The 27448-nt window shown below is 34.9% G+C and overlaps 1 protein-coding gene across 1 annotated transcript in view; it reads right to left on the reverse strand.

Moving 5' to 3' along the window:
- LOC137398346 (ankyrin repeat domain-containing protein 24-like) overlaps positions 1-27448 on the reverse strand; it is a 135767-nt gene that overhangs the window by 38522 nt on the left and 69797 nt on the right. Inside the window, exon 6 of the mRNA XM_068084454.1 lies at positions 25686-25760. Within this exon, the coding sequence (XP_067940555.1) occupies positions 25686-25760 (75 nt within the window). The remainder of the gene's footprint in view (positions 1-25685; positions 25761-27448) is intronic.

Here is a 27448-nt window from a genome sequence, read left to right on the forward strand (position 1 = left end):
TAGTATAAGATAGTGTGATATAAAAATGTTGTAGTATATAAATTTGTAAAGGTTTACACTTTACAAATTATGACAGGAAAAACTGAACCATGATGGCTGCTATCACAGTGATGCTCATTGTGAGATTCAACTGAGACAGAGTATGAGAGAGATTTATGTGTTTAAGTGATTCAGTTCATTAATTTGAAAGTGAATGTTTTTATTCACAAAGTAATGCCTACAAAAGCGTAACTACGTACTAGCATAATCTAATTTTCAACCCTACCTTATTTTAATTTTAAAATAAATATTTGTATTCAAGAAGTACTGAGGCCAAAAAGCAGAAGCATGAAGTAGTGAGGCAACAACTACTATGAATCACAACACAGTGATTAAAAATGTCTTCAGAAATTTCAAATAGCATCCAATGTAAGTTTAGCACAGGCTATGGATAGACAACAACTAGGAGTTATCCTCTCCATAAAGACTTACATGGTTAGTAAACAAAATGATAATTACTATACAGATTAGGCAATGACCAGTACATGAACACAGTAAAAACTGTTTAACCCTCACCTAACACTCTCGATATATATAGTTGCCTACAAGTCATAAATACTAACCAAGATCTCAAGCTAGGTTTCTTAACCTAAAATCATAAATCAATATTTACTAGTACCTGTAAATGTAATAATAAAATACAAATATCTGACGAAAGGTAAGTAAATTAAACTTCCTTTATTAAAATGCACTTTTAATCATAAAATCAACTTTTAGTTTAAATTACTGATATATTTTATATTTAATAATTTTCATTTTGTATTCTATCCAAACTTCTAACTTTAAAAGTCCCCTGTCCAGTATCAATAAATCGTCAGTTTTCAAATGTCATTTCCACATACTTTTTCTGTCATAAAATGCAGAGAAAACAAAATCTTGTAAATACACCCGAATTCAGCTACTGATAAAGAGCTGTTATGAGTACAATATAACAAATAGTGAAGGTCGCAGTGGTTAACTTGTTTGACATATTTGAAAAAATACCAAAAACACAGTGCAAAATAGATGATTGATAGAAAAAAATGAATGAGTAAAATGTGTGAATTCCATATAAATGAATTAAACTGACAACCAAATACATGTAATCTACATTGGTTTAGTAATGAAAGTCTTAAATTATAAGCAATGATAAAGTTTCTAACTGATTAGTTCTTTAAAATTGTTGTTGCAAAAAGCCACCAGGCATCAGAGAAAAAATTTTGTTTCAGTAACCGCTGTGATTTTGCACACGATTTGACTATAGGTGCTAGATACAGTAGAGTTTTTATCAAACACTTGTAACGTCGAGCTCAATTTCTTTGTAATAATTTTGAGTGAAAAATTATTTTTTTACACTTATAAGTGCAAGTTTAGTGATTCACAAAACAGCCCTTACAAAGGTTTCCATTAATTAGGACCTTGAAAGGTTTGCAGCCGAGACATTTTTCATAAAAAATCAGCAAAAGTCAGTAAGGGTAATGTAATGAACGCTGACTACAACTCGTTTGCTGTTGATAGAATGATAGCTGGAAGCAGTATCAGTCTGTAGATGATACTCACTTTTCTGGTAGAGATCTTAGCTTGCACATATAAAATTTGAGTGTTTTTAAGTTACCAAAATCACCAAAAAAATCTGGTAGTCCACAAGAAAAGTTATTTCCAGAAAGGACAAGATCTTCTAGTCGAATCAACTTTGAAAAGCTGTAAATCATAAATAAGGACAAATACTAAAAGCTATCGATTAAAAATGCCTTCAGAAATTTCAAATAGCATCCAATGTAAGTTTAGCACAGGCTATGGATAGACAACAACTAGGAGTTATCCTCTCCATAAAGACTTACATGGTTAGTAAACAAAATAATTACTATACAGATTAGGCAATGACCAGTACATGGATACAGTGAAAACTGTTTAACCCTCAACTAACACACTTGATATACACATTAGCCTGCAAGTCATAAACACTGACCAGGATCTCAAGCTAGGTTTCTTAACCTAACGTCATAAATTAATTTTTACTAGTACCTGTAAATGTAATAATAAAATACATATATCTGCCGAAAAGTAAGTAAATAAAACTTTCTTTATAAAATGCACTTTTTAATCACAAAATCAACTTTTAGTTCAAATTACTGATATATTTCATATTTAATAATATTTATTTTGTATTTTATCCAAAACTTCTAACTCTAAAAGTCCAGTGTTCAGTATCAATAAATCATCATCTTTCAAATGTCATTTCCACATACTTTTTTTGTCATAAAATACAGAGAATACAAAATCTGCACAATTAATCTGAACTGCTAAAAAAGTTCTCGATTATCACAGGTGTTAGTGTTGATATAACAAACTGGATGTTACGAGATTTAGTCCCGTGAAAAGGAATCCTTTACTCTGACCTCTAACCCTGACCTCAGACATACAGACAGACACAGACTTTACTATAGTAAAATCTGCAGCATTTTTGCACCTACGTTATTGTAAAATCTTTCACATATTCTTTTTAGTTGTGAGACATTCACAATTGGAACCCATATAGCATACAGATACTTCCGATGTATTGAGAAACCAAAAAGCACTCGATGCATAGAATATAATAAGGTATATATTTCCATGTTATCACATAACTTAACATAATCTAACAAAATGACAATATGCATGCCTAGAGAGCAATCACAACTTGGTAGATAGTTGAGGCTAGCAACTCTGCAGGCGACTAAGTGCAGGCAACTCTCAAACTGGCACAGATAGACTTGTTAGTTAATTATGGAGTTGATTAAAATAACAGAAGGAGTCTTATATGCACCTATAAGCTAGCTCAGCAATCCTTAGCAGTGACTCTTTGAGTGATGTCAGGTTGGTGAGGTGGTTGGCCTGCCCTATGACTATGAGGAACTCTGAAATGCTTTGTTTGAATGACTGGAGTCGATAGCTTTTGTATGATAAACTGTATCTTTAGCTTAAAGTGCTATGAATAAAGTAACCATTAAATGTGGAAATGACTAGGAATACTGCACTATAGAATCTGCTAGAATAATTGTGATTATGTGAGGTCAAAGTGGGCTATTGAAATCTACAAATTACAAAATACTTTCTCACACTGATGTTGAACTGCTGAACGACAGCAATTGTAGTACTTCACAATCATTTCACAGCATGAGACTCCAATCTGCGACAATCAGATTAAAAGTGTGATATTTTACCACTCGGCCATCTTTAGTATAATAAAAATTATAGTCCGTGACGATAACAAATACTTGATGTTCCATGATGGTAACACATTTTCATGTAAAGAGTGTTACATTCCGGTAACACATTAAAGATGAACACTTATGAAATCTACTAAAGTAATGTGTAAGTTCCTATTTAAACCATAACTGTCACGAACAACTTTTATCGTATTTACTAAGTAAATCAGACACGCTGATTCCAATTTTGTAATCAAAATAAAGATTAGTCCACTAACTTTCAGAGTAATGAAGGCTTTTTTACAGCGTTTTAATATCGGTCTCGAAAACAACACGATCGGCATAACAAGCTCCTCCCATAAATACGTGACGTAACCTAGCTTTTTAGGAACAGCAGTTACGTAGGAATGTTTAGACCGCTTTAGAATAATAGAGATGGATGGTTTAAAATCCATTAATATTTAAATTCAGGCTTAAAAATAATATCAGTCTTTTCTGAAAGGTAGATGAGCTATTTAACATTGCATATTTAAAAAGCGCGATAACAACCCTAGCTTGTGATAACACCGCGCTTTTTGAGCTTATTTTTCTCGGCGTCCAGCCCATTTAAACGTCATGTAACAAGCTACGAGCAATTTTAAATAGTTTATATACCTTTCATAACAAACTGAAATTATTTTACAGGCTGGATTTAGATAATAATTGGTTTTAAGACACCCATCTCTATTATTCTAAATCGGACTAAACATTCTTAACTTCCGTTCCTGAAAAAGCTAGGTTTCGTCACATATTCATGGGCGGAGCTTGTAATGCCGACTGTGTTGTTTTCGAAACGAATATTTAAACGCTTTAAAAAAGCCTAAATGACTTTGAAGGTTAGTGGACTAATCTTTATTTTGAGTACAAAATCGGAATTAGCGTGTCCGATTTACTTAGTAAATACGATAAAAGTTGTTTGTGACAGTTATGGTTTAACCTAGTAAATCTAGTAATTTAACACTGATGTCAAATTCTGAATGAAGGCATTTAAACTACTTTACAACCGTTGTGCAGCATGAGACTCAAATCTTTGACAATCAGTTTAGTAGTGTGATTCTCTACCACTCGGACATCTTTAGTATAATAAAAATGATAGTCCGTGACGATAACAAATACTTGATGTTCCATGATGGTAGCTCATTTTCATGCAAAGAGTGTTACATTCCGGTAACACTTTAAAGATGAACACTTATGAAATCTACTAAAGTATTGTGTAAGTTAATATTTAAGGACAATTGTTCTCAATGAACATGTTTATGTATTTTTGTTGACAATGAAAGAAATTCTGAGCAATATCAAACTTAATCCTAGTATTTAAAAAGAGAAATATAGTTCATGTGCCCTAATAGCTTATCAAGACTGAGTATAAAGTTTAGGTCAAGCATTACGAATGGGTTTTGTATTAAATTAAGAATGTTTTTTGGTTCAAAAGGAGTACCACCTTGAGTATATGTAGCATTATCATATTACTTTGGTTCACATGCTATTTGTTTACTCGTATGTTGCTGATTGTATTCGGAACAAATACACTTCACCCTCTCTTTTGGCACACTACTCAATGCTCGCGGTTGTTGCTTAACTAGTCTCTACGAATATCCAACGATATCCAACATGTAACAAGCGATAATACTATATGGTGGCAGCGAAACTCCTCTTCCTGACCAGTTGTTCATCATGGGAGAAGAGGAGAACCCTCAAGCGGCTGTTATTCCTAGGTTTCATGCACCGCGATTGACATCTCCAGATAGATTCGATTTCACAGATCCGGCTCAATGGACTAGATGGAGGGCAAGGTGGTTACGATATAGGGATGCCAGCAGGCTATCCGAACAGCCAGAAATCGAACAATTCAATACATTAGCATATACTTTAGGAGAGCAAGCAGAATATATTATACTAGCCAGGAATATAAATGAAGACGCACATGATAACGTGATCACGGCCTTCAACGACTACTTTGGCGTCATAAATAATACCATAGTAGAACGTGCTAAATTTAATGAACTAATTCAAGGTCAAGATGGAATGGACAGTTATATACATAAACTTTATAGACAGGCAGAGAATTGTGCGTATGGAGCATTGAGAGAAGAACTATTAAGAGACAGGTTAGTCGTAGGAGTTAGTGATGACCTACTGAGTGAAAAGCTCCAGTCGGAAGCAGACTTAACTCTAGCTGCTGTTGTAGAAATATGTAGGCGATTTGAAGCTGCTAAGGAAGCACAACCTGTAGTAAGAGCTAACGTTGCTGGTGGTACCGGTACGGTGGACATGGTGAGATCTAAAGGTTACAACAATAATCGAGATAAACGCCAGAATAGTCACACACAGAGACCCAAAACTGCAGAACACAGGGCCCAAACACAGACTACGTATAAACAGCATAACTCTGACAATAACTCTAGATGCACTCGATGCGGCAAAACTCCCCAGCACAACAAGTAGTCTTGTCCAGCCATCTAATCCAAATGTGACTTTTGTAACCTCACGGGCCACTGGAAGATTATGTGTCATAAGAAAACTGCTAATGTAACTGAAGTAAACTTACCTGACACGTTCTTAGGTGAAGTTAGACATGCTAACATTACAAACAAGCCTTGGTCTGCATCATTATTTGTATCCTTAGATGACAGACATGAAGTAAAACATGATTTTAAGCTTGACACTGGCGCTGATGTGTCAGTTTGTAATGACTTTGGTTGGCGTAGCAGCCAAATATGCCCGTCAGATAGATGTCTCATAGGCCTTGGCAACACTGTATTACCTGTTTTAGGCAAAGTAAATGCTAGATTGAGAATAGCTGATAGGCATGTAAATAAAGTTTTATACATTGTAGAAAACCAGCAAACTAATTTGTTGAGCAAAACCGCTTGTGTTTCTTTAGGTTTAGTTCATTGTGATACTGAGCATGTTATGAATGTTACTGATGCTACACATGTTACTGACTTTTGTAGATTTAAAACGGAATATCCTGAAGTTTTTGTAGGCTTAGGTAAACTTTCCGAATCATACAACATAGAAGTTAGGTACGATGTCGAACCTGTGGCGTTACACGTTCCGTATGATGTTTCACTTCCTAGACTGCCGATAGTAAAGAGACAGTTAGACGAAATGGAATCAAGTGGTGTGATATCTAAGGATACAAATAACACCTCTACCTGACAATCAGAGTACTGACAATCGCATATCTAATACTCCTGAACCTACAGAAAGTAGACCACACTTATCTAGCTCGTCCAGACCGCAGGTTACGACAACTCCTCATCGGAGCACTCGAACCCGTAAACCGACAAACCGTCTCGACTTGTAGATGTAGGTTTACTATTGTATTAGTCATTTTATTATACTCAGTAGTTCAATAGATACGCTTTATATTATCATTTTGTTTTATGCTCACACTATGTTGGTGCCTTTATATGATAAGGGAGATGTAGCATTATCATATTACTTTGGTTCACATGCTATTTGTTTACTCGAATGTTGCTGATTGTATTCGGAACAAATACACTTCACCCTCTCTTCCGACACACTACTCAATGCTCGCGGTTGTTACTTAATTAGTCTCTACCAATATCTAACGACATCCAACATGTAACAAGCGATAATACTATAGTATAAAACAAATATATCATAGATCTTCATGCAAACTCATAAACTTGGAGTTATTCTCTACACACCACATACAATGATTAGCAATCAAAGAGGTAATTAAACCACTCTATCAGTTGAAGGATGGTTAGTGAGTTAATGAAAGACAATATTAGCAGCGTTCACCAAACACACTTGCTATACAACAGGTGGCTGGCTACTTTAATCTATTTATAATAGATTATGACAACGACCTCAGGTCATGGTTTGTAAATAATATGATGAGGCACACAAATGCAGCGTTGATAAGCTTTTACCATTGCTTTTAACATATAATCATGTATCATCTTCATCATCACATAAACTATCTTAAGTCTTATACAATTATCAAGTGGGTGATTACCATAAAAGCATATCGACTATGCCAAGCAAATCCAAAGGCACCCTAGCTTATCTCGGCATGGGCCTTCTAGTATGGTAGTTCAGTTACAAATCAGGATATATCCCTAGTATGAGGTGCATTGAAAATGACAATAAACAATTTGCAATATAATCAACCTGGTGATATTAACTCACTTGGTTGCCTACCCTGGGTCAAAACTACATAAAAGCGAATTAAAAACAGACGTAGAAATACATTATGTTTATCAGTTCGCTGTGGGCAATTAGGGCTGCGCAATCCATGATATAGATTACAGCAGTGATATATATTTACAGCAAGTAATGAACATTAAACGAATATTATTCAGCATCTGATGTAAGGCCGACTGAACCTCTTGTAATCAACAATCACGCTTGCACAATTCGACTCTTGAACAGTGTTTTTTAAGCCTTGCATATTTTATGAATAGATTAAAAATTTATGAGTCATTTAAATCAGAATACCCTAAAACAACTCACTGCTTGAAATGCAATCTAGCCTACTCTTACTGAATGAGTGCAGCCGTTGGCCTATAACTTCGGATCGGGTTTTTCTCACTGAAAGCCATACGCAGGAGGCAAAATACGTGGGAACTCTTTATTTTGAACAGTATACCAGCAAAAATTTTCCCTTCCCTTCCTCCTTTCTTTTCTCTCTCTTCCCCTTCTTCCCTTTTTTCAGTGTTTTTAATTTTGCTTTCGGCTTGTATTTGTATCTAAAGAGTATTGCAACAATATTCCTTCGATATTTCATATTTACATCATATAATATCTATTTCTAATACTGCTATGTGAATCCAAAAAAAAAAGAAAATGAATTAATGAATCAAATGCCATATACAAAATATTTACAATGATATAAATACAACATTGATTACAATGTCCCCGGGCCAAAAGGTGCCAAAAAGGGTGTGCCGAAATTATCAAATTCCATCTCTGATTTCTCAAGTGGTTCTAGGCCAGAAAGAATTAAAATAAGCTTTGGTTTTTATTGATGGTACATACAACCCTCCCTCTTGACGAGTATTATAGATTTGTTCGGGCTCTTGCTTATATGTATCTTTAATCACCCCATTGGCTGTAGCTATGCAAAACAAATTCACTCTTAATTCCTTTCGTCTATCTTTTAGCAATTGTATATTACTACTCTCCTTTATAGCAGTGTAGCTAACTTGCCCTCGTAAATCAAAGATGAATTTCACAGCCTTATTTTGTAAATTTTCTAGTTGAAGTATTAATTTAATTAGTCTACAAACCTGTTTAATACAACACTCTCTAGTTAGTTAAAATTTAACAGTTAACAAAGTTTGTTCAAGTAAATAACCAATTTATCATAGCAATATTCACTTGAAAGTAACAAATGCGAAAGCGGGTACATAGACTGATTTAAATAAGACGGAAATATGCAGTGACAAGACAAAACTGTGCTCGGTCAATCGTAACCGACAATCTAACAAGTCACTTTATTTTATGAGTTAATGGGGACGCCCCGTGAAATCATCGAAAGCTAATATTTAATATGATTAAACTGGCACTATGTCATACTATAGCGTAACAGTCTCAGCATAGTTTTACATTATTAAAGATGTAATTGCACCATTGAACTCATTCGAAAGAAATTATGACCAATATAAGGCTAAATCATCAGCTACAATTTGGTGTAATTTGTGTTTTGGTAGACCAGCCCTGTTCAGAGATATAAGCGTTTGAATGAGATCATATTTCATAACGTGAAGACGCGCTGACCTTTCGTTTTCCACAGACCTGGTAAATAAATTATATTAATTGTATCAGGCGTAATTAGAAGCTTATGTCTTGGTCAAGCGCACAAGTTTAAGCTTTATAAGCTTTTACGGGGCGTCATGCAAAAACGTATGAGAAAATGCGAGGTATTGTATCGTGGGTTACGACTGACCGAGCAAAGTTGCGTCTTGTCACTGCCTATTTCCGGCTTATTTAAATAACCTCGGACACCGGTTTGCTCGCTTTTACATTTGTTACTCACAAGGAAAAGTTGCAATGATAATATTAGTTGCCTACTTAAACGAACATTATTAATTGCTAAATTTTAACTAATTAGAGAATGTTGTATCAAACAGGTGTGTAGACTAATTACATCAATACTTTAAGTTATAGGCCAACGGCTGCACTCATTCACTAAGAGTAGATTGTATTTCAAGCAGTGAATTGTTCTAGGGTGTTCTGATTTAAATAGCCTATAAAATTTTATTCAATTTATTGGAATATGCATGGCTTAAAGAACACTGTTCAAGAGTGCAAAATTTTGTGCACGTGTGACTGTTGATTGCAAGAAGTTCAGCTGTAGGCCTGATACCAATAATATTAATTGTTTATCAATCAGTTAATTTATGTTAAATGTTTCTTTTTTGCTGTATAGATACTGTGATGCTGTAATTAATACCATTGACCAAGCAAGCCTAATTGCTTACAGCAAACTCCAATACATAATGGATTTCTATGTCTGTTTTCAATTTGCATTTATTTAGTTTTGACCCTGGGAGGTAACCATCTGAGTTTACATCAATAGGTTGATTATATAACAACATGTTTCATTGACTTTTACAATGCACCTCACCAGAGTGATATATCAAGATTTGTAACTGAACTATAATAAGGGAAGACTATGCCGATATATTATACGGTGATCTTAGATTTCCTTGGTGTAGTTGGTATGCATATATGGTAATCACCCACCCAATAACTCATAAGGTTACAATAGTTTCTGTGATGATGAGAAAACAAGGTGGTCTTTTAAAAAGCAATAGTAGAAGCTTCTAAACGGTGCATCTGTGTGCCTCATATTATTTACAATCCATGGCCTAAGGTCTCTGTCATAATTTAGTGTTAGTAGATTAGGGTAGCCAACCACCCGCTGTATAGCAAGTGTGTTAGGAGAAAGCTGCAAATATTTTCATTAGATTGATGCACCAGTTGTCCTTTATTATCCTTGTTGTAATTTTGTTCATGTTCACCACAAATCCATAAACATGTTCATTGAGAACAATTGTCCTTTAATATGAGCTTACACAGCATTTTAGTAGATTTCATCTGAAGTTATCAGAATTTTTAAATACGAATATAAATGTTATGTTATAAATATTTTTAAATTTTTAAATATGAACTTACACAATACTCTAGTAGATTGCATCATAAAGTAACAGCATTTTGCTAGTTTTATATTCACAATAGCAAATAGTGATGTCATTTTGCATGTATTTTTCTTTTGAGGATTTTAATCGCAATTTAGTTTTGTCTATGTTAATTTTGAAACATCTGGTAGTCAGATGACTTCAAAGTTGAGAAACAATCTCAATTGTTAGAGAATTACCGATACTTTCTGAAGAATATAATAAGATTTTGTGAAAGTTCATCTTGAAAGTATGTTAAGGTAGGTTTTTGAGTTTTTAATCAGACAGACATTAGCACATTTTTACCATATATTGTCAATTGATATTGGCATAGCTTTTTCACTTTCAATAAAATGGATGGGTCTGTTTTTATAATGCTTTTTCACACGGGAAATTGTTATCATCGCGGAACATCATTCTTATTATACTAGAGTGATAAAGTGGTGTACGTTATTTTTCCAATGATGGTAAATACCACTCGGAGAAACATGGTTTTTATGAACATTTCTATGGATAAAAGATGGTTGTGTTGAAGTACTAAACTGGCTGTCAATGATTTGATCCTCTTGCTGCACAACTGTTTTGAAGTGCTTCTTTTTGTTCAGTTTTGGAGTGAAGTGCCACTGATCATCAGTGTGACTCGCTTCATAATTACAATAATGAAGTTATTAGATGTATGACTTAACATGATCACTTTTTTCACAATTCTAGAAGATTCTATAGTGCGGTATTTTGAGTCATTTTCACATTTAATTGTTACTTTATTCATAGCATCATAAGCAAAGGTAAAGTTAATCATACAAAAGCTACAGACTCGAGTCATTCAGAGCATTTCAGAGTTCCTCATAATCATAGGGCGGACTAACCACCCAACCAACCTGACATCACTCAAAGAGTCACGGCTAAGGATTGCTGACCTTGCTGGTAGGCACATATCAGACTGTCTCTATTATTTTAATTAATCGCATAATTAATTAGCTAGTGTTTTTGTGTCTGTTTGGAAGTTGTCTGCACTTTTTGCCATTAGCCAGCCATATGACGCGTTGTATTTACTCTCAAGGCATGCATATTGTAAGAAACTGTTGGATTATGTTGGATTATGTGATATTGAGGAAAAACAATTGTTTAGTTCATTTCTTTGTGTTGATACAATTGAAATGTTCACCATTACAGATCTGAAAGAAAATACTTAATAATCAGGTTTGTTCATAGTACTGCAGCTTTATGATAATGGAGGGCTTGTAGCACACGATATTTTATAATTTTAATAAATAAATGCAGCATAATTCTAGTCCGAGCTAACATTAAAATGTCATTTTTGGCTAGCCCTTACATAATTAGACACTAAGGCTATCCCTATTATGTGTTTTAAAGGGTCTGACGATATAGCTTCTGCAATTTGAATTTCTGTAAATTCTTTTATTTGATTTTTATAACATTTAGCCGTGTGTCGTTGAATAATAATAGATATTTTCAGGTATAACTTCCGCTCTAACTAAACAAGTTGCCATAGCAATGAAATTATCACATCAGTCTCATTTTACTAAATAATGTGTAAATAAAAACTTGGTCTGTCATTAGAGACCATTTGCTAATAATGGACAATGTTTGGTGAGAGTGCCTTCAAATATCCTATGTATTGGGTGATTTTTGGGTTTCTCTATACATCAGAAGTATTTATATACCATCTGGTTTCCAATTGAGAATGTCTCACAATTAAAAATAATTTGTGAAAGATTTTGCATTTACGAAACTGCAAAAATGCTGCAATTTTTACTATATTAAAATCCGTCTTTTTCTGTCTGTATGTTCGAAGTTAGAGTCAGAGGTCAAAGTAGATGATTGCTTCTCACGGGACTCGATCTCATTACATTCAGTTTGTTATATCGACACTAAAACCTGCGCTAATCGAGAACTTCTTTAGCAGTTCAGATTAATTGTGCACATACATATGCTCTGCGTTTTATGACAGAAAAAGTAAGTGGAGATAATATCGATGAAGTTTGAAATATGATGATTTATATTTCAACCTGATGATCTCTCATGACACACTGGACTTCTCTAGAGTCACAGGTTTGGATAAAACGGGAAATAAAAAATATCAAATATGAAATGTATTAGTAATTTGAACTGAAGGTTGAATTTGTGATTACATGAAGGCATTTTATGAAGGAAGTTTTTTTTACTTACCTTTCGTCAGATATAAATTAATTTATTATTACATATACGGGTGCTAGTAAATATTAATTTGAGGCGTTAAGTTAATAAACCTAGCCTGAGATCTTGGTCACTATTTATGACCTGCAGGCTACTACGTACATATCAAGTGTGTTAGGTGAAGGTTAAACAGTTTTCACTGTATCCATGTACTGGTCATTGCCTAATCTGTATAGTAATACGTTGTTCACTAAACCTTAAGTCGATATGGAGAGGACAACTCCTAGTTGATGTTTATCCATAGTCCTGTGCTAAAATTATGCCATTGGACATTTCTGAAGACATTTTTAATCACTGTCTTGTGATTCATAGTAGTTGTTTCCTCACAATTTTATGACTCTGCTTCTGAGGACTCAGTATTTCGTGAATAAAAATATTTATTTCAAAATTAAATTGATTATTTGCATGAATTAAAAAACTAAAATACATGAATTTCTCTCATACTCTGGTCTAGTGGAATCGCTCAATGAGGATCACTGTGATAGCAGTAGTCATGGTTTAGTAGTTCCTGTTACATTTTGTAAAGCATAAACCTACATATTGCTTGTGCATATATTTCTTCATGTCTTTTAAATGTCCTTGACCTTCAAAGGCACAAAGTGAACTTGAGTAAAAAATAAATTCATTTACAAATAATAAAAAAGTAATTATATTAGACTGAAAAATCAGACAATAACATCTGTAGTAAGGGAGTATGGGCTGAATGATTCTACGCATATACAGTATTAATAACATTATAATTTTGCTTTTTATCTTATAAAACCAGGTTGATAAGTATTAAGACCGTTTAAATCGTTAAAAAGCTTTCAAAAATACATATGGGGTTGAGATTACTTTGCAGACATTCACCTATCATGAGTGTACAGGTCCTCATTAACTGTGATGAATGAGGGAACCCTGTAATCAATATAGAAAAATGATAGATGTCTTTTTAGTTGTATTTATACTGTGTTGGTCAGCCATTGTACATCCTATTTAGGTTTTTGTTGATAATAGTTCATATTAAACACAACAGTTCATTTTACAACCTCCTAAGAATAAGAGCTTATATATGAGTAATATGCTTGTATCACAATATCTGTAAATGCTTTGTATAAGTATTAGAACTGAGCATTAACAAAGTAACTAGCCAATTATATCCTTGCTTGTAGAAGCTGGGCCAATCACCATTGAGATTTGCCTGAGCAGTCGCCAATCAATAGACGAGGTGATTAAAGCTCTTATATGGTTGTTGGTGATCATTGTGGAGATAAGCTGGGTTTTGTACAGCCTTCTGAAACCAGCCACAAGGTGAGCAGATGTTTACCAATTGTTACATTTTTTTATTTCATCCAATGTTTCACCCATTAGTTCAATACTAGAATGAGTGTAGATCTTTTACTATATTATATTGTGGCGCTCTATGTTTATGCTAGTCTGCGCCTTTTTGACTTCAGTGGATATATTTTGCAGTAATTGTCAAGGTTAAATTTTTCCTAGAATAAAGCAAGATTGCGTTTTGTCTCCCACATCAATGAATCGCTCATGTTTATTTGTCCAGGTGTTAGACTAGTTCACAGTGAAACAGACCCAGTAGTTGATATGCAGGATGGATTGCACCTTTCTAAAAGCCTGATATTATAGCTTAGGGAGGTTTAAGTGCTTCCAAAGGTTTCCCAAATATTATAATTCTCTTATTCAGAAAATGGTATCCACTGGTTGATTTGATAAGTTTCAAGACCTTCAGGGTTATGATATGGTTAACTAAAACAAACTTTTCACCTGAAAGTCTCACAAGATGGCATATGATGACCTACACTTAGGCATGTGCTCATTCTTGTTGCTCGATATGCCATTTCATTTCATACTGTCTCATACCACTACATTTCATACCAAGCCTTGTCTTACCATGTCATATCATACCAAGCCTTCTCTTACCATGTCATCTCATACCAATCCCTCTCATACCATGCCATATCTTATCATACCATATCATACCATGCCATCTCATACCATGCCATCTCATACCATGCCATCTCATACCATGCCATCTCATACCATGCCATCTCATACCATACCATGCCATCTCATACCATGCCATCTCATACCATGCCATCTCATACCATGCCATCTCATACCATGCCATCTCATACCATGCCATCTCATACATCATATACCATACCACTCCATCTCATACTACTCCATTTTAACCATGCCATCTCATACAATTCCCTCTCATACCTCTCTATTTCTCACCATGCCATCTCATACCACTCTATCTCTTACCATGTCATATCATACCACTACGCGTCATACCCCTACATATCATGCCATATCATACCATTACATATCATACTGATACATCTCATACCATGCCATATCATACCACTCTATTTCATACCACTCTATTTCATACCACTCTATTTCATACCACTATAATTCATACCACTCTATTTCATACCACCCTATTTCATACCACTCCATCTCATGCCATGCCATATTATACCACTCCATTTCATACCATGCCATCTCATACCGTGTATGATTACATATAAAAACAGCAAACTTTTATTGTTTGTCTCTATGTATGTCTTTTAGATTCAAATTTAGTATAGTGCATGAGAGCTCAGGTTCTCTATATCTATTCATCTTCAGAGGCAGAGATTTTAGCTTGTTTAATTAATCACTTGTCTAATATTGTCTCTTGATGCCATGACAATAACGATCTGGTCTCCTGTTTTGAAAAAATAGCTAGAAATGGAATTGTTGAGCCAAAAGATTTTTATTGGCTACATGTGATTGCTAACAAAGCTGTTTCATGAGATACAACATTTGATTGGCATAGCTAATGTGTGAGATTCACAATGAAAAGAAAAGTAAAACCATATTGATAAGCCGATACATCGGCTCACGGTCTGTATACTTATATAACCGTGAAAACCGATACATCGGCTTACCATAGCAAAAGAGTTAAGAAACTTGGTCTTAGATCAGTATTTGATCTTTGCAGGCTATATACAAAATGCACTGTACAGATTAAGGTCAGCATTATTAAAGTGGCATGGTAAGCAAACATTTTTATGCCGTTATTGTCGATGTGGCTTTATGTGAACAGAAGTTGCTAAGCCGAGTGTCACAAGCGTTTTGCTGCGCAATATTAGGGCCGGTGTCTCGCAATTGATATCAGGCTTAATTTACTTGCCCTGACATTTTATTTTATTATTCTAACATTTAATTTGATGTAATTTTAATTATTATCAGTCGATCATGTCTCTTAGTTACCTAATTCTTAGATGTTTTATGAATCTCTTGCTTTGTGATGTTATTGTAATTATTGGTGTGTGTTATAACTCTATCACTGAGTTTCCATGATGCACATAATTAGCAAATTTGAGCCAATCCGCAAGCTATTCGCGTCATGGAAATAACATGAATGCCCAAGCTAAGCGAGTTTTGCAATCTGCAAAACTTTATCGAATCCATCATGCTTGCGATTCATGGAAACGGCACTTGCGAATAATGGCATTAGAATATTGATGGCTATTACATTACAAACATTTTCACGCTTCAGTTGTTTTTATTTCGATTTGTGCAATCTCCAATGCCCAATTTTCCGAACGATTGCTGCTAAGCTTAAGCCTAGTTTCCATATGACAGCGGAATGATTGTGCGCAGCCCAATGATCGTGCGCATCGCATTTCTTGGGGTTTTCGATTGCTGCTAAGCTTAGCGTGACAAAACTGCTAGCTATTTATAGTCATTAATTAGGCTAATACTTGACCTATGGGGTCAGGGGCTGGGGTTAAATCCCTGTCGGCAGGTGTTCATTGAAACGCCCCGCTGCAAAGTAACTCAACTTGCGGATCATTAGAATTGTTCGAATCATGCAAATTATGTGAGTCATGGAAACATAGTGTATAACTCTGCAGCTATAACTCTGGGAGTCAATTGTGAAGGATGAATATCATAGTTATGAAAAGACTGTTGATAAAAATGCTTATGGAACCCTTATTAAGTACAATCTGAAGGATATCCAGAGCTTATTGAAACATTCAGAACACAAATGACACATACTGAGTTTAAATTAAATTTTAGCATTTCATATTATCTCAAGTTTTCTTTACACTATATTTTAGCTGATGATTTACTATCTACCTGCGGGACCTGCTGGTTAGTGCCACCTGCTGAACTTGTCATGTCACCACAGCTGAGAGATGTATTCAGGTTACTATCTGTAAATACCTGCTTCGTCTGCCATGATTTCTACATACTCACTAGGCAATGCATATGCTTCCTCCTTCACCACTCAGCAAATCAGGTATGCTGTTACTGATAGTACTTGATGAAAGTTCCAAGCTGTGGGGCTTAGCGCTAGTCAAGCTAGTAGCGGATGCTTTACTGCTGCTAAAATCTCTGGGTTCAGTTACAAATTATATCAAGATAATTTTTAAGTTTGTTATAGAGTATTATTATAAAGGTAAAAATATGGATATGAAGACATGTTTGTTACTAGTTCTCTCACTTGTTTCACAAGAAATTACTTTCATTAAGATGAGTTATTGTATTGTTTACCATTCATACCAACTGACCTCTTAGTGAACTCTATCACAATATTTACACTTGATACTAGAAATAATTGTAAAGACAGCTACTTGTAGTCAGGTAGTGCTGCCATTATCATCATATCAAGTTACTCTATAGTATTGTAACTGGAGGAGTCTGTTTCCTTGTTGAATACTTTCTTTAGATGACACATGACTAAACCACACATGCAGTGTCTGTATTTTGGTTCTATGTGGCCATCTATTGTTTAAAACTGGCATAGATATGCTGAGATGAAACAATAAATATAATCAATAGTCGATAGTTGAAGATGTTTGAAAGTTGAAAATGGAACTGGATTAGGTACACACCTTCAGCTAGGATTACCTCCAGTAATTATCAACTAATCAAACTTATGCTTTAACTTCCATATCATTTGAAGATAGGGAGTCAGGCATTATCACCATTGTGATGGAATGTGGGTCTCCATACATATGAATTTAAAACTCTGTCGTGTTTAGCTATAGCTATTGAAATCTGAGAATGGCAGATCTGCTTGGTGCGGGAATAGATCTCGGAACCTCCCATTCACCGAGTAATAGCTTAACCAATTAAGCTAAGCCAGATGTAATGAATGAATTAGTTGACATGTGTTATTATATTAGTATAATGCGCCTAGCACTCTGCGTTATGTAATGTCACTAAAGCTTGCTCTCACGGCTCTTAGTAGTATGTTTAGCAATACTGATAGTAACTTACTCAAATTAGTCATTGGCAATGTGTCAGGCTAATGGCAGGGGTAGGCAACTACGTTACCTGTCACTATTTATAACGTGTTTTTAATACCTATGCCATGCCCAGAATTTGGCTATTTCTTCATAACGTTTTTTTCCAAAGATTATTTTGAGTTTTTTTTCATAATTCCAGCACCTAATCTACCCTTTTAATTCAGCATTTACATGTAATATACATTTGTAATAAAGTGGGTCATCTCAGTACCCGGATATACTAACATGGCTGATGTATGTTAGAAGTCAATGTATTCAATTCTGTCTCTGACTACATATTTGTTCTGATGGTAACAAGTTCTCATCAGGTAAATAAGTATACAAACTCAGTATCACTAAGACATCTTCAATCTCAACATACAGAGGTTACCCACACCCTCTAAGAGTCTCTAAAGCTATTTTGATATTTAACTGAATTGCTGAGTGGTTTTTACCAGAAGGACATTTTTGTTCCCCTTAAAATACCATATTGATAAAAACCGGAGTTATCTGCTATTGGTAAAATAACTTCCAATTCTCATGTTTCACATGCAGCCATTGGTTGTTCGAATGCTTTAGCAAGGTCTTTGCTGTTTCTAACAATGCCATTAAGATGCATTTGTTATCTGCTTTTAACAGGAGGCCTTAACAGTGCTCTGTTTGACTTGAATGCCAGCAGCTCCATGTTATGACTATTCATTGGCTCACAGTCTACAGCAATCCCAACCTTTTTGAACTCCTCTGCTTCCTCTCTTGTAAGTTTCAACTTTCTTTTCTACCTCCTCACCCGACTTGAATCTATATATATATTGATATATTGATATATAGGTATATTGACATATTGATTTATAGGTATATTAATATATTGATGTATTGATGTATTGATATATAGGTGAAGTTCGTGACCTAAAGGAGTATCTAATGTTTAGTTTATTCCTCCTCTGAATTGATTGCTGAGTCCCTCCCATAAGTCTAACCAATGTTTAAGAAGTTGTCTCACTTTTGTACTCCCTCCATTTTCTAACTTTGTTCCAGTTCTCTCTGTACTGTTATGTAAATATAATCATCAGCTTGCTTAATACCCTTTTATCTGATATCTCATGATGTAGGTGTCTATTCTGTTTCTATGGCTAGCCTAACCTCTGGTATATAGCCTGTGGACCTCTATGTAGATCATTATTGAAATATTGTTACCAGAATATCTCAATGATAGGTATAAATATACCTGCTTATGACAGGATACCATTGTGCTTCACTACACGTGGTTACATATCTACTCTGGTATTTCAATATACTACCAGTTAGACTAGTGACCCAGTGCAGTTCAAGCTGTACACATCAACTATATCAAGTGTTTATAGTAATTATTAGTCTGTTGGTTGGTTGCTAGGCAATGAGTAATTTGTTACTCATCTTGAAATTAATAATACTTAATTTTTATACAAATTCACACAATTAAGTATTTCGTTTTTAATGTATCATTATTCTAAAACCATTTCTTTGCTTTTCTAACAACTGGTATTGCTGAACCTTTTCCTAGTTACATCAGACGTCAGCCTGTTATGGTTTTACTTAATAAATAGTACTTTGCTGTTTAAAACACAATAATACTTGTATTTTACCCAACTATGATATATTTACACGCAGCCATTACAGAGACTGAGTATGCAAATATCATTGTTTCTTCTCTTAAGTGTATATAAATGTTAGCTATGTTCCTTTCACATGCTGGTCATATGACGATGAGATGTAAATATTCCTAAACCCTGCACTTATAATTGACCGTATAATATTACCAGTACAGTCAATCCTCAACATATGAAGTGACTCGTTGTAAGATATGAGTTATATATCATATTCACTATTAGTTTATAGAGAATACTGTCATAAGAATACACTGTAATTGGTTTAATTGGTTCAGCATACTAAAGGTCTGTAATAACTACTTTATAAGTACTTTGAATATATAGCATTAAACAATATAAACCATACAGAATTATTATAAGTTTAAAAACATTACACATTATTGCATACAAATCCAATAATGGAAATAACAATCAACTAAATGATACGTTTTAGAGAATTATAAGTGAAACGGAAGTGTAAAATTGGTACAAAGGTAGAAGTACACACAACATGTAAGTTACTCTTTCTTGTATTAGGTAACTTTTAAATTTCTTATTATTTGTATGTTTTATTTTATTCATAAAACTCCTGAGTTTTGGTAAACTTGTGAAGTTTTATGTTAGAAACTATTTTGCATCTTGTGTGCTATTCCTATGGTTTATAGTAACTGACATGGAAGAACGGGTTGTTGCGGAGTAGTGTTATCATACTGTTAGTAGCAGTAGTAGTGGTAGCAGTAGTATTAATAGTAGTAGTGATAGTAGCAGCGGCAGCAGTAGTAGCAGTAGTAATAGTAATAGTGGTAGTAGCGGTAGCAGCAGTAGTAATAGTAGTGGTAATACTAATAGTAGTAGTAGTAGTACACTCATATACTTTTGTACTGCTACAATACTGATTCTTTCATTCTATATTGATGCACTGTTATAATACCAAAAATTTTTGCCATGCACTTTTGTATTGGTGTACTTGGTTGAATACTTGTTTAAAAAATAGGTTATAAGTTCTGAGGCTAAGGTACAACAAAGTTCTCTTGTCACTCAATGACACAAATGAAACAGCCTTTGTAAAAGTTCTACTGACATGGTTTGACTCTTTTTAAAAGGAAAAACTATAAACAATTCAATTTTAAAATGGATGCTACATCTTTCTTTTTTGAAGTCGTGTCTTCTCCCAACCTGAGAGTATTACTGTTCAAGAATTATCTCATAGCTATAAGACTTGTAGCCCTACACAGGCTTGTGACCTTAGAAATGTTTGACAACACATTATCTAAATTAATTAAAGGCATATCTTCAAAAAAGATCTTATTGCATTCTTTCACTGAAATCATACGTCAATCTACTTGTGTCTCAAGGCACCATTTTCTATATAAAATAATTAAATACAAACTAATTCATTACCATGCTCTGAGAAGAGGTACATAAAACAGAATGCATGCATTACAGCAAAAATGTGCTTTTAACAGCTGTAATTTAGTACCAATGCTTACAATGTAACAAATAGACATTTAGTTATTAACATTTGCAACAAAATGTAACATTGCTATGTACACTGCTGTAAGTTTTTGTCTTCTAGACAGACTTAGTAGCTAGCGTCGATCGCGTGTCAACGACCGGTTGGAGGCTAACGCTTTAAAAACACTAAACTTTTGTGACACAACGCAACAAACGTCGAATTTAATTGGATTTAGACTAAACACACAGATAAAGCTAAGTGTTAATCTTTTATGTAACTTACCATAATTTTGTTGTCTTGATTTTCTATTATCTGTTTTTAGTTTGGCTCTTTTTGTCTCACGTTCATTATAGCCTTTAACTAACCTGTTAAAAACTGTGATAAACTGATTTGAGGAGAAAGAATGAGCAATGCTGTTCTCAAACTTCTTGAGAGTCTGCGACTTCTTGCATACTTGGCCTTATATACAGGCAATCGGGAACTGGCGAGTACGCTCGTATCTCAAAGGTTACTTGTATTTCAAAGAAGAAACTTGTCCAAATAGTGCTAGTATCTTGATTTTCTTGTATGTTTGGGTACACAGGTGTCAAGTTATGACTGCAGTAGTTGTTTTCTCATTCTTAGTCACAGCAGGATTTAATTTAGTTGAGATTGAGGCAATTTAATTTAGTTGAGATTGAGGCAATTCAATTGCCAACTGAGCTCAGCGTTAGTTGAAGTGAGCCAGTTTTTTTCCATTTAATAAACTGTAGGTAACGTATTGAGGTCTGGTGGTCTGCTTTCATAACTCTTCACTCGAGAATTTAAAAATTTTTTAATTGTTTGTAGAAATCTGGTTTTAATACAGTAAATGTTACCAAGGAAAGCTAATAGGCAGTAAATTTCTTATAATTATGTAACTCTGATCTTTTGGTCTTGCAACCATAAAAAATAATGCAATATATCATGGTATTAGTATTGCTATATTACTATTAGTAATATATCAAAATAATATATATACGATAAGGGGAGTGATTCATAAAAAATCAAACTGGACAGATTTCAAAATCTCAACTTTTCGCTGGGAAGATTAACACTATACGACTTGCGCTAATTGATCACCTTCCAGTTTACTGCCAGGTTAGCCTATATTGTGACTTTTTCAAATATATATAAACAAGATCGACTGTTACAGGACTAGAACTCACGACATTCCGCTTAGAAGACCAACATTATATGATCCTTGCTAATCGCCCACCTAATGGTTTACTGCTGGTCTAGCCTGTATTGTGACACCTTCAGACATCACAATACACCCCTATTATAATAGCAGTATATTACATATTACTGTAGTTTTCTGTCATATCATATATTGTGAAGCCAACAAATGATATGCTAAATGTAGAGTACAAACCGTATTCTATAGACATTAGCTTGGTTGTATTCATGAGACTTTTATATAAAAAACATGTGAAAGATTCAGATTCTCATATTAATTCAGATTATAAATTTATAAACTGAAATAAAAATTTACTTTCAAGTTGAAATCGTCATAAAAAGATCATTCTATGGCTCGTTTTATTTACCTACATAAGGTCTTAATTATAGGAACTCAGTCTATCTCATGAAGGGCACAGGTTTACTTGAGCACTAAACTATGAAAAGAACTTTGTGCATAAAAATTACTTTCGAGCCTGAGATAGAGCTGGCACGGGTAGCTCACTCTGTCTTGACTCACCGGGTCAGAGGTTCTCGGATCGGGTCACCCAACCCTCGGGTCTTCTTATACCGAGACACGGGTAGGTTAATGGCTAAACGAGATCGATTGTATATCGTTTTTTATGCGTGATTGAAATAGAGCCGCGCTTAGTCCTAGCGCAAAAGGACCAGGCGAAATAAAACAAGGTGACTCAAGACTATATTTTATGTCTGCGACAATAGTCTTTGAGCTATAGGTTTCACAACATTTTTCAGCAAGAAAATATCCACATGTTGGTGGTCTGGGAGTTCATGAAGAAGCCAGTCAAGAAAGAGAAATACCAAATTAATTGTACAAAATGCGAAAGCAAGTTAAGCTACAAAGAAGGGTCCACCTCAATACTATTGAGCTATTTACAAGAAAGGCATCCTGAGGAACTTAAAAGCGTGTCTAAGAACCTTCAATCCAGCAAATTTATTTTATCTTATTTTTAGTTTCTTTCACTAATACCAGAATTTTAGGGAAGTGATGGGTTTTATGCTTTCCACTATGCTGGGTTATCTATTTCTATATTTGTAAAGTATTTCTTAACTAATCTCTTGTTGATTATAATGGCAGTTGAATATAAAATCTGTAATAAAAACACTAGCCAAAGTCATGCCATTAATCTATCACCCATTGAATAGCATTGATCCAACAATGTCTAGCCATAAATTGTAGACTGAATCTATAAGCCAAGCCACAAAATATATAATATTAATAATATATAATAATAATGAATGGTGTGATAATGGGTTGTTTTATCTTAGGTTATTGATGTCACAACATTAAGCTGTAATAGAACTCTCTCGTAACCTTAAATGAATAAAAAATCATGCGTGCGGACCTGGCCGACTCGATCTTGACCGTCATTGCTGACCCTGAGTCTGGCCCGACCCTGCATTCTTTGGTCTCGTTCCAGCTCTAGTCTGAGAATAGTATAACAGTTGTATATTAAATGTGACAGCTTCGATGACACCACATCCTGTCATGTCTGCCTACACAAGTTTTTACATCCTCTCTAGACTGCCTACTATCGTACTCTACTATATGATGACTGGCTCTTGAATGTGAGAGGACTAGTCATGGAGGTTAGAAAGAGTCAACTTTTCTCTCACAGTGCATGACAACAAACTTGCCGGTCTGTTTGTTGGTTGCTAGGCGCTGAGCTAATAGATAAAAAACGTTACGCAAAGTAGTCTTTACTCTAGACAAAGTTGACACAATAGCAGGATTATGTCAATAAATTGGTCCTAGATATTAATCACTTTCTATTGTCCTCACAGAATAGATAGTCAGAATTGTGAATAGCTTTCTGGGAGCCTGCTATGGATTGCTAGTAAAATAACATAGGGATGTCTAGATTATAATAATACCTTTAGTGGTGTTTTGAGTGCAACAGCTGTAAGGACAATAGGCACATTGCAGGTATGTTTGTTCTTTCTTATGTATATGCAAAGGCCTGCTTTGCCCATGCAAGCAGTCACCACTGCTAAACATATGCAAGCAATCTCTGTAGGATTCATAATTTAACCATAATCTACCCTCTCAATACCTATCCTCTGGTAATGTAGCACTCCTGGAAGATATGAATGTGCAGTATAGCTATGAACTATTTACTTCCATGAGAATACTTTGGTGTATAAAAAAGCAAATCCTTTAAAATATTTGTCCAGGTTCTAAAGCTAAGATACAACAAAGTACTTTTGCCATTCAGCGACACAGTTGAGACGGCCTCTGTGACATTTTTATTGACATTAGTTTCATCTTTTTAAATGGAGTTCATTTTTCAAGACTTGTCTCCTATCAACCTGAGAGTATTATTACCAAATAATCTCATAAATTTATAAAAGATTGTGCCCCTACAGCACTGTGTGACCTGGTAACAATAAACTAGCACAATATTGGAAACAAGTAGTTGTTCTCTCATTCCTAGTCACATGATGGTATTTACTTGAATCACCTGCTTGTCTATACACTAGGTCAATAGGCGACTTGGTTATGTTGGACAATACTCGTTACCAGTGTGTCTGGTTGAGGAAGATGTTTGACCTTGTTGTAACCAGTTCACTTCAATATTAGCCAATCATTGCTGTTTATGTTGAACCTTTTTGTTAAGGTTTACTGATAGCGACAGTTCTAAGGCTATCTGTTACATATCAGACATGAATGCTAAGGCTATCTGTCATCAGTCGACTATCAGCACTACAGTATCACATCTCCTGGCAGCACTGTTGATATTTAATATTAGAAATGTGGCCAGCTGTAGCAGTAAGACCAGCTCTAAAGCATTGAAGGGTTCACATTGAGTAGGGAATACCATATGTTAATCTATGCCAGTCTAAATTATTTGGAATTTTGCCAAGCTATGCAGGTGGCATTATATAGAATGAGTGCAGTTCAATGATGGACAGATGTGTTTATAAAAATCACTGCTAGATGAGTAGAGGAGAAAATGTAACAAGTATAAATATAAAATTGTATTTAATTATAAATCTTAAACAAGAACTACAAGTGATTTAAATTAAACAAAGATAAAGGTATTAGCCCAGAGGCTCATGAAGCTGGTCTCCTGTCTCGTCTGTATCAGTAGGAGTACGCAAATAAATATCTAGTATGTTAAGTCTCTCCATCATGGCAGCCATATCTAAAGGAACAAATATTTATCAGTATCTATTGTAAGCAACAATATTATTCATCTCTATCTATAAAAATTGTACAATCTCACAACCACCTTGTGTAAATCATCCTTCAGACTTAGGGTATGTTTAAAATAGATGGTTTGGAGTTGTAAAAACTGCAGTCTAATCTTTTAAGTATAGCAATACAATTTAGACGGAATTCATACGACCATAAAAACAGATTTGAGCAATTGGCTCCCTTTGATCGTTAACCAATAGAATTAACTGAGTTATCCATGTTTGACTGTATATGAATGTTAAAATTCAAATACTAGTTGAACTGTGAGTAAAAACTTTACCTGCTGTCATCTGATTGTTTGCTTCTTGCAGGGCTACGACCTGCTGCTGAGACTCCTCCCTCTGATTGGCCAATGCTACAACAAAAATAGAATCATAGCTCATATACTGCTGTACGCATGAAGGTAAATGAATACGTGATGTTACTGATGAACAGTAAAAATGTGGATGTTAAAATTCAAACACGAATTGAACTGTGTGTAAAAACTTTACCTGCTGTCTTGCGATTATCTGCTTCTTGAAGGGCTACAATCTGCTGCTGAGACTTTACTAACTCCTCCCTCTGATTGGCTAATTCTAAAACAATATAAACATGGTTTATGTACTGCTACCACTATGAGACTCTTCTGTTACACAACTGTTACTTATGGTGCGTTTACACTGGCCGTCACCGACTCCGATTAGGTGCCAATACCCCGACTCAGACAGGTACCTCAGACATTTCACGTGTGGGCGCCGACACCGACTCCCCCTTTACATTGCAACGATCAAACGATTTTTGTCGGTACCAACAGCCAATCACAGCGTTTCGCCGTTCCGACCTTCACCCGGCCACGCGAAGACGAGTACACATAAAAATCAACGCGCTTGATGTGGAAAATTATATACTAGTACTACACTACTACTACTGCTCCTACTACTATCGCTAGAAACAACTACTGAATGCCAAGCAATGAATGAATGATAAGGCAATGAAAACCCGAGCAAAGAACTGTACGTACAGTTCTTTCGTCAGAGTAATTATAATAAATAAAATGAATAATGAAGAAGATTTAATGGTGAATGTATATTTGTGGTAGTAGTAGTGTGGTGGACGCCGGGCCAACACTTTACACTTTTTGTAATTATTTGTTTGTATATACTTTATATGTCTGTAAATATTTTATTATATGGGTTGTCCTTATTATTGTTGGCCTTGTTACTCGTTATGCTATCAATTGTCGTCGTTTATGTTGTCATATCAACGCACTAGCGGGCCTAATTATTGGCCATTCAAACATTGTCAGCCAGTGTTCTCACTCGGTCCCGTTAGCCGAAACGGGCAACTTTATTGTATATAAGGGAGCAACGCTCACTTAGTAGACAGAGCAAAAGGCCGTACGCTCCTCGGCTAGTGAATTTCCTTCGCTAATAAAACGTTGTATGAAATCACACGCAATTTATTTCTGTATGACATAATCTAGATCGTACCAAGTAAGGGCCAGCAAATTCCTTTACAGTAGTACTAGTAGTATAACTAGTAGTAGTCGTACAACTGGCTATTCACTTTTAATTAATTTAAATTAAAGAACTAACTTGATTTTTTGGTACTCTCGCGTTCACAGCGTTGCTAGCCATGCTGGTTCACTATTAAAAAGAGAACGAGGGAAAGTTTAATGACAGTCTTCTAGCCTCTCATTAAACCTAGCTCTTTCGTTTCATAAACTTAGCACTGTCATTAAAGCCTAGGCTCATTTAACCAGAGGCTCCTAGCTTCTGATTGGCTGATGAGCGTCCGATTTGTCGGTGCAACCGGGCACTGCTGAATAGCTCCGACACCGACTTTCAGATCGGTGCCGACACCGATTTTTCTGTTCACACCTACCGACACCGACTCATCAAATTTGTCTGTGCACGACAAAATCGGCCAGTGTAAACGCACCATTACAGTTAATACTTGTGATTGTACAGCAAAGTTCCTCGGGTATCAACTATCATTTCTCTACAGCAACAGACTAATGATATAATTTATCTGCTGTCTTGAGATTATCCGCTTCCTGTAAGG

The sequence above is a fragment of the Watersipora subatra genome, chromosome 6 (genome assembly GCF_963576615.1).
Source record: "Watersipora subatra chromosome 6, tzWatSuba1.1, whole genome shotgun sequence".
Classification (NCBI taxonomy): domain Eukaryota; kingdom Metazoa; phylum Bryozoa; class Gymnolaemata; order Cheilostomatida; family Watersiporidae; genus Watersipora; species Watersipora subatra.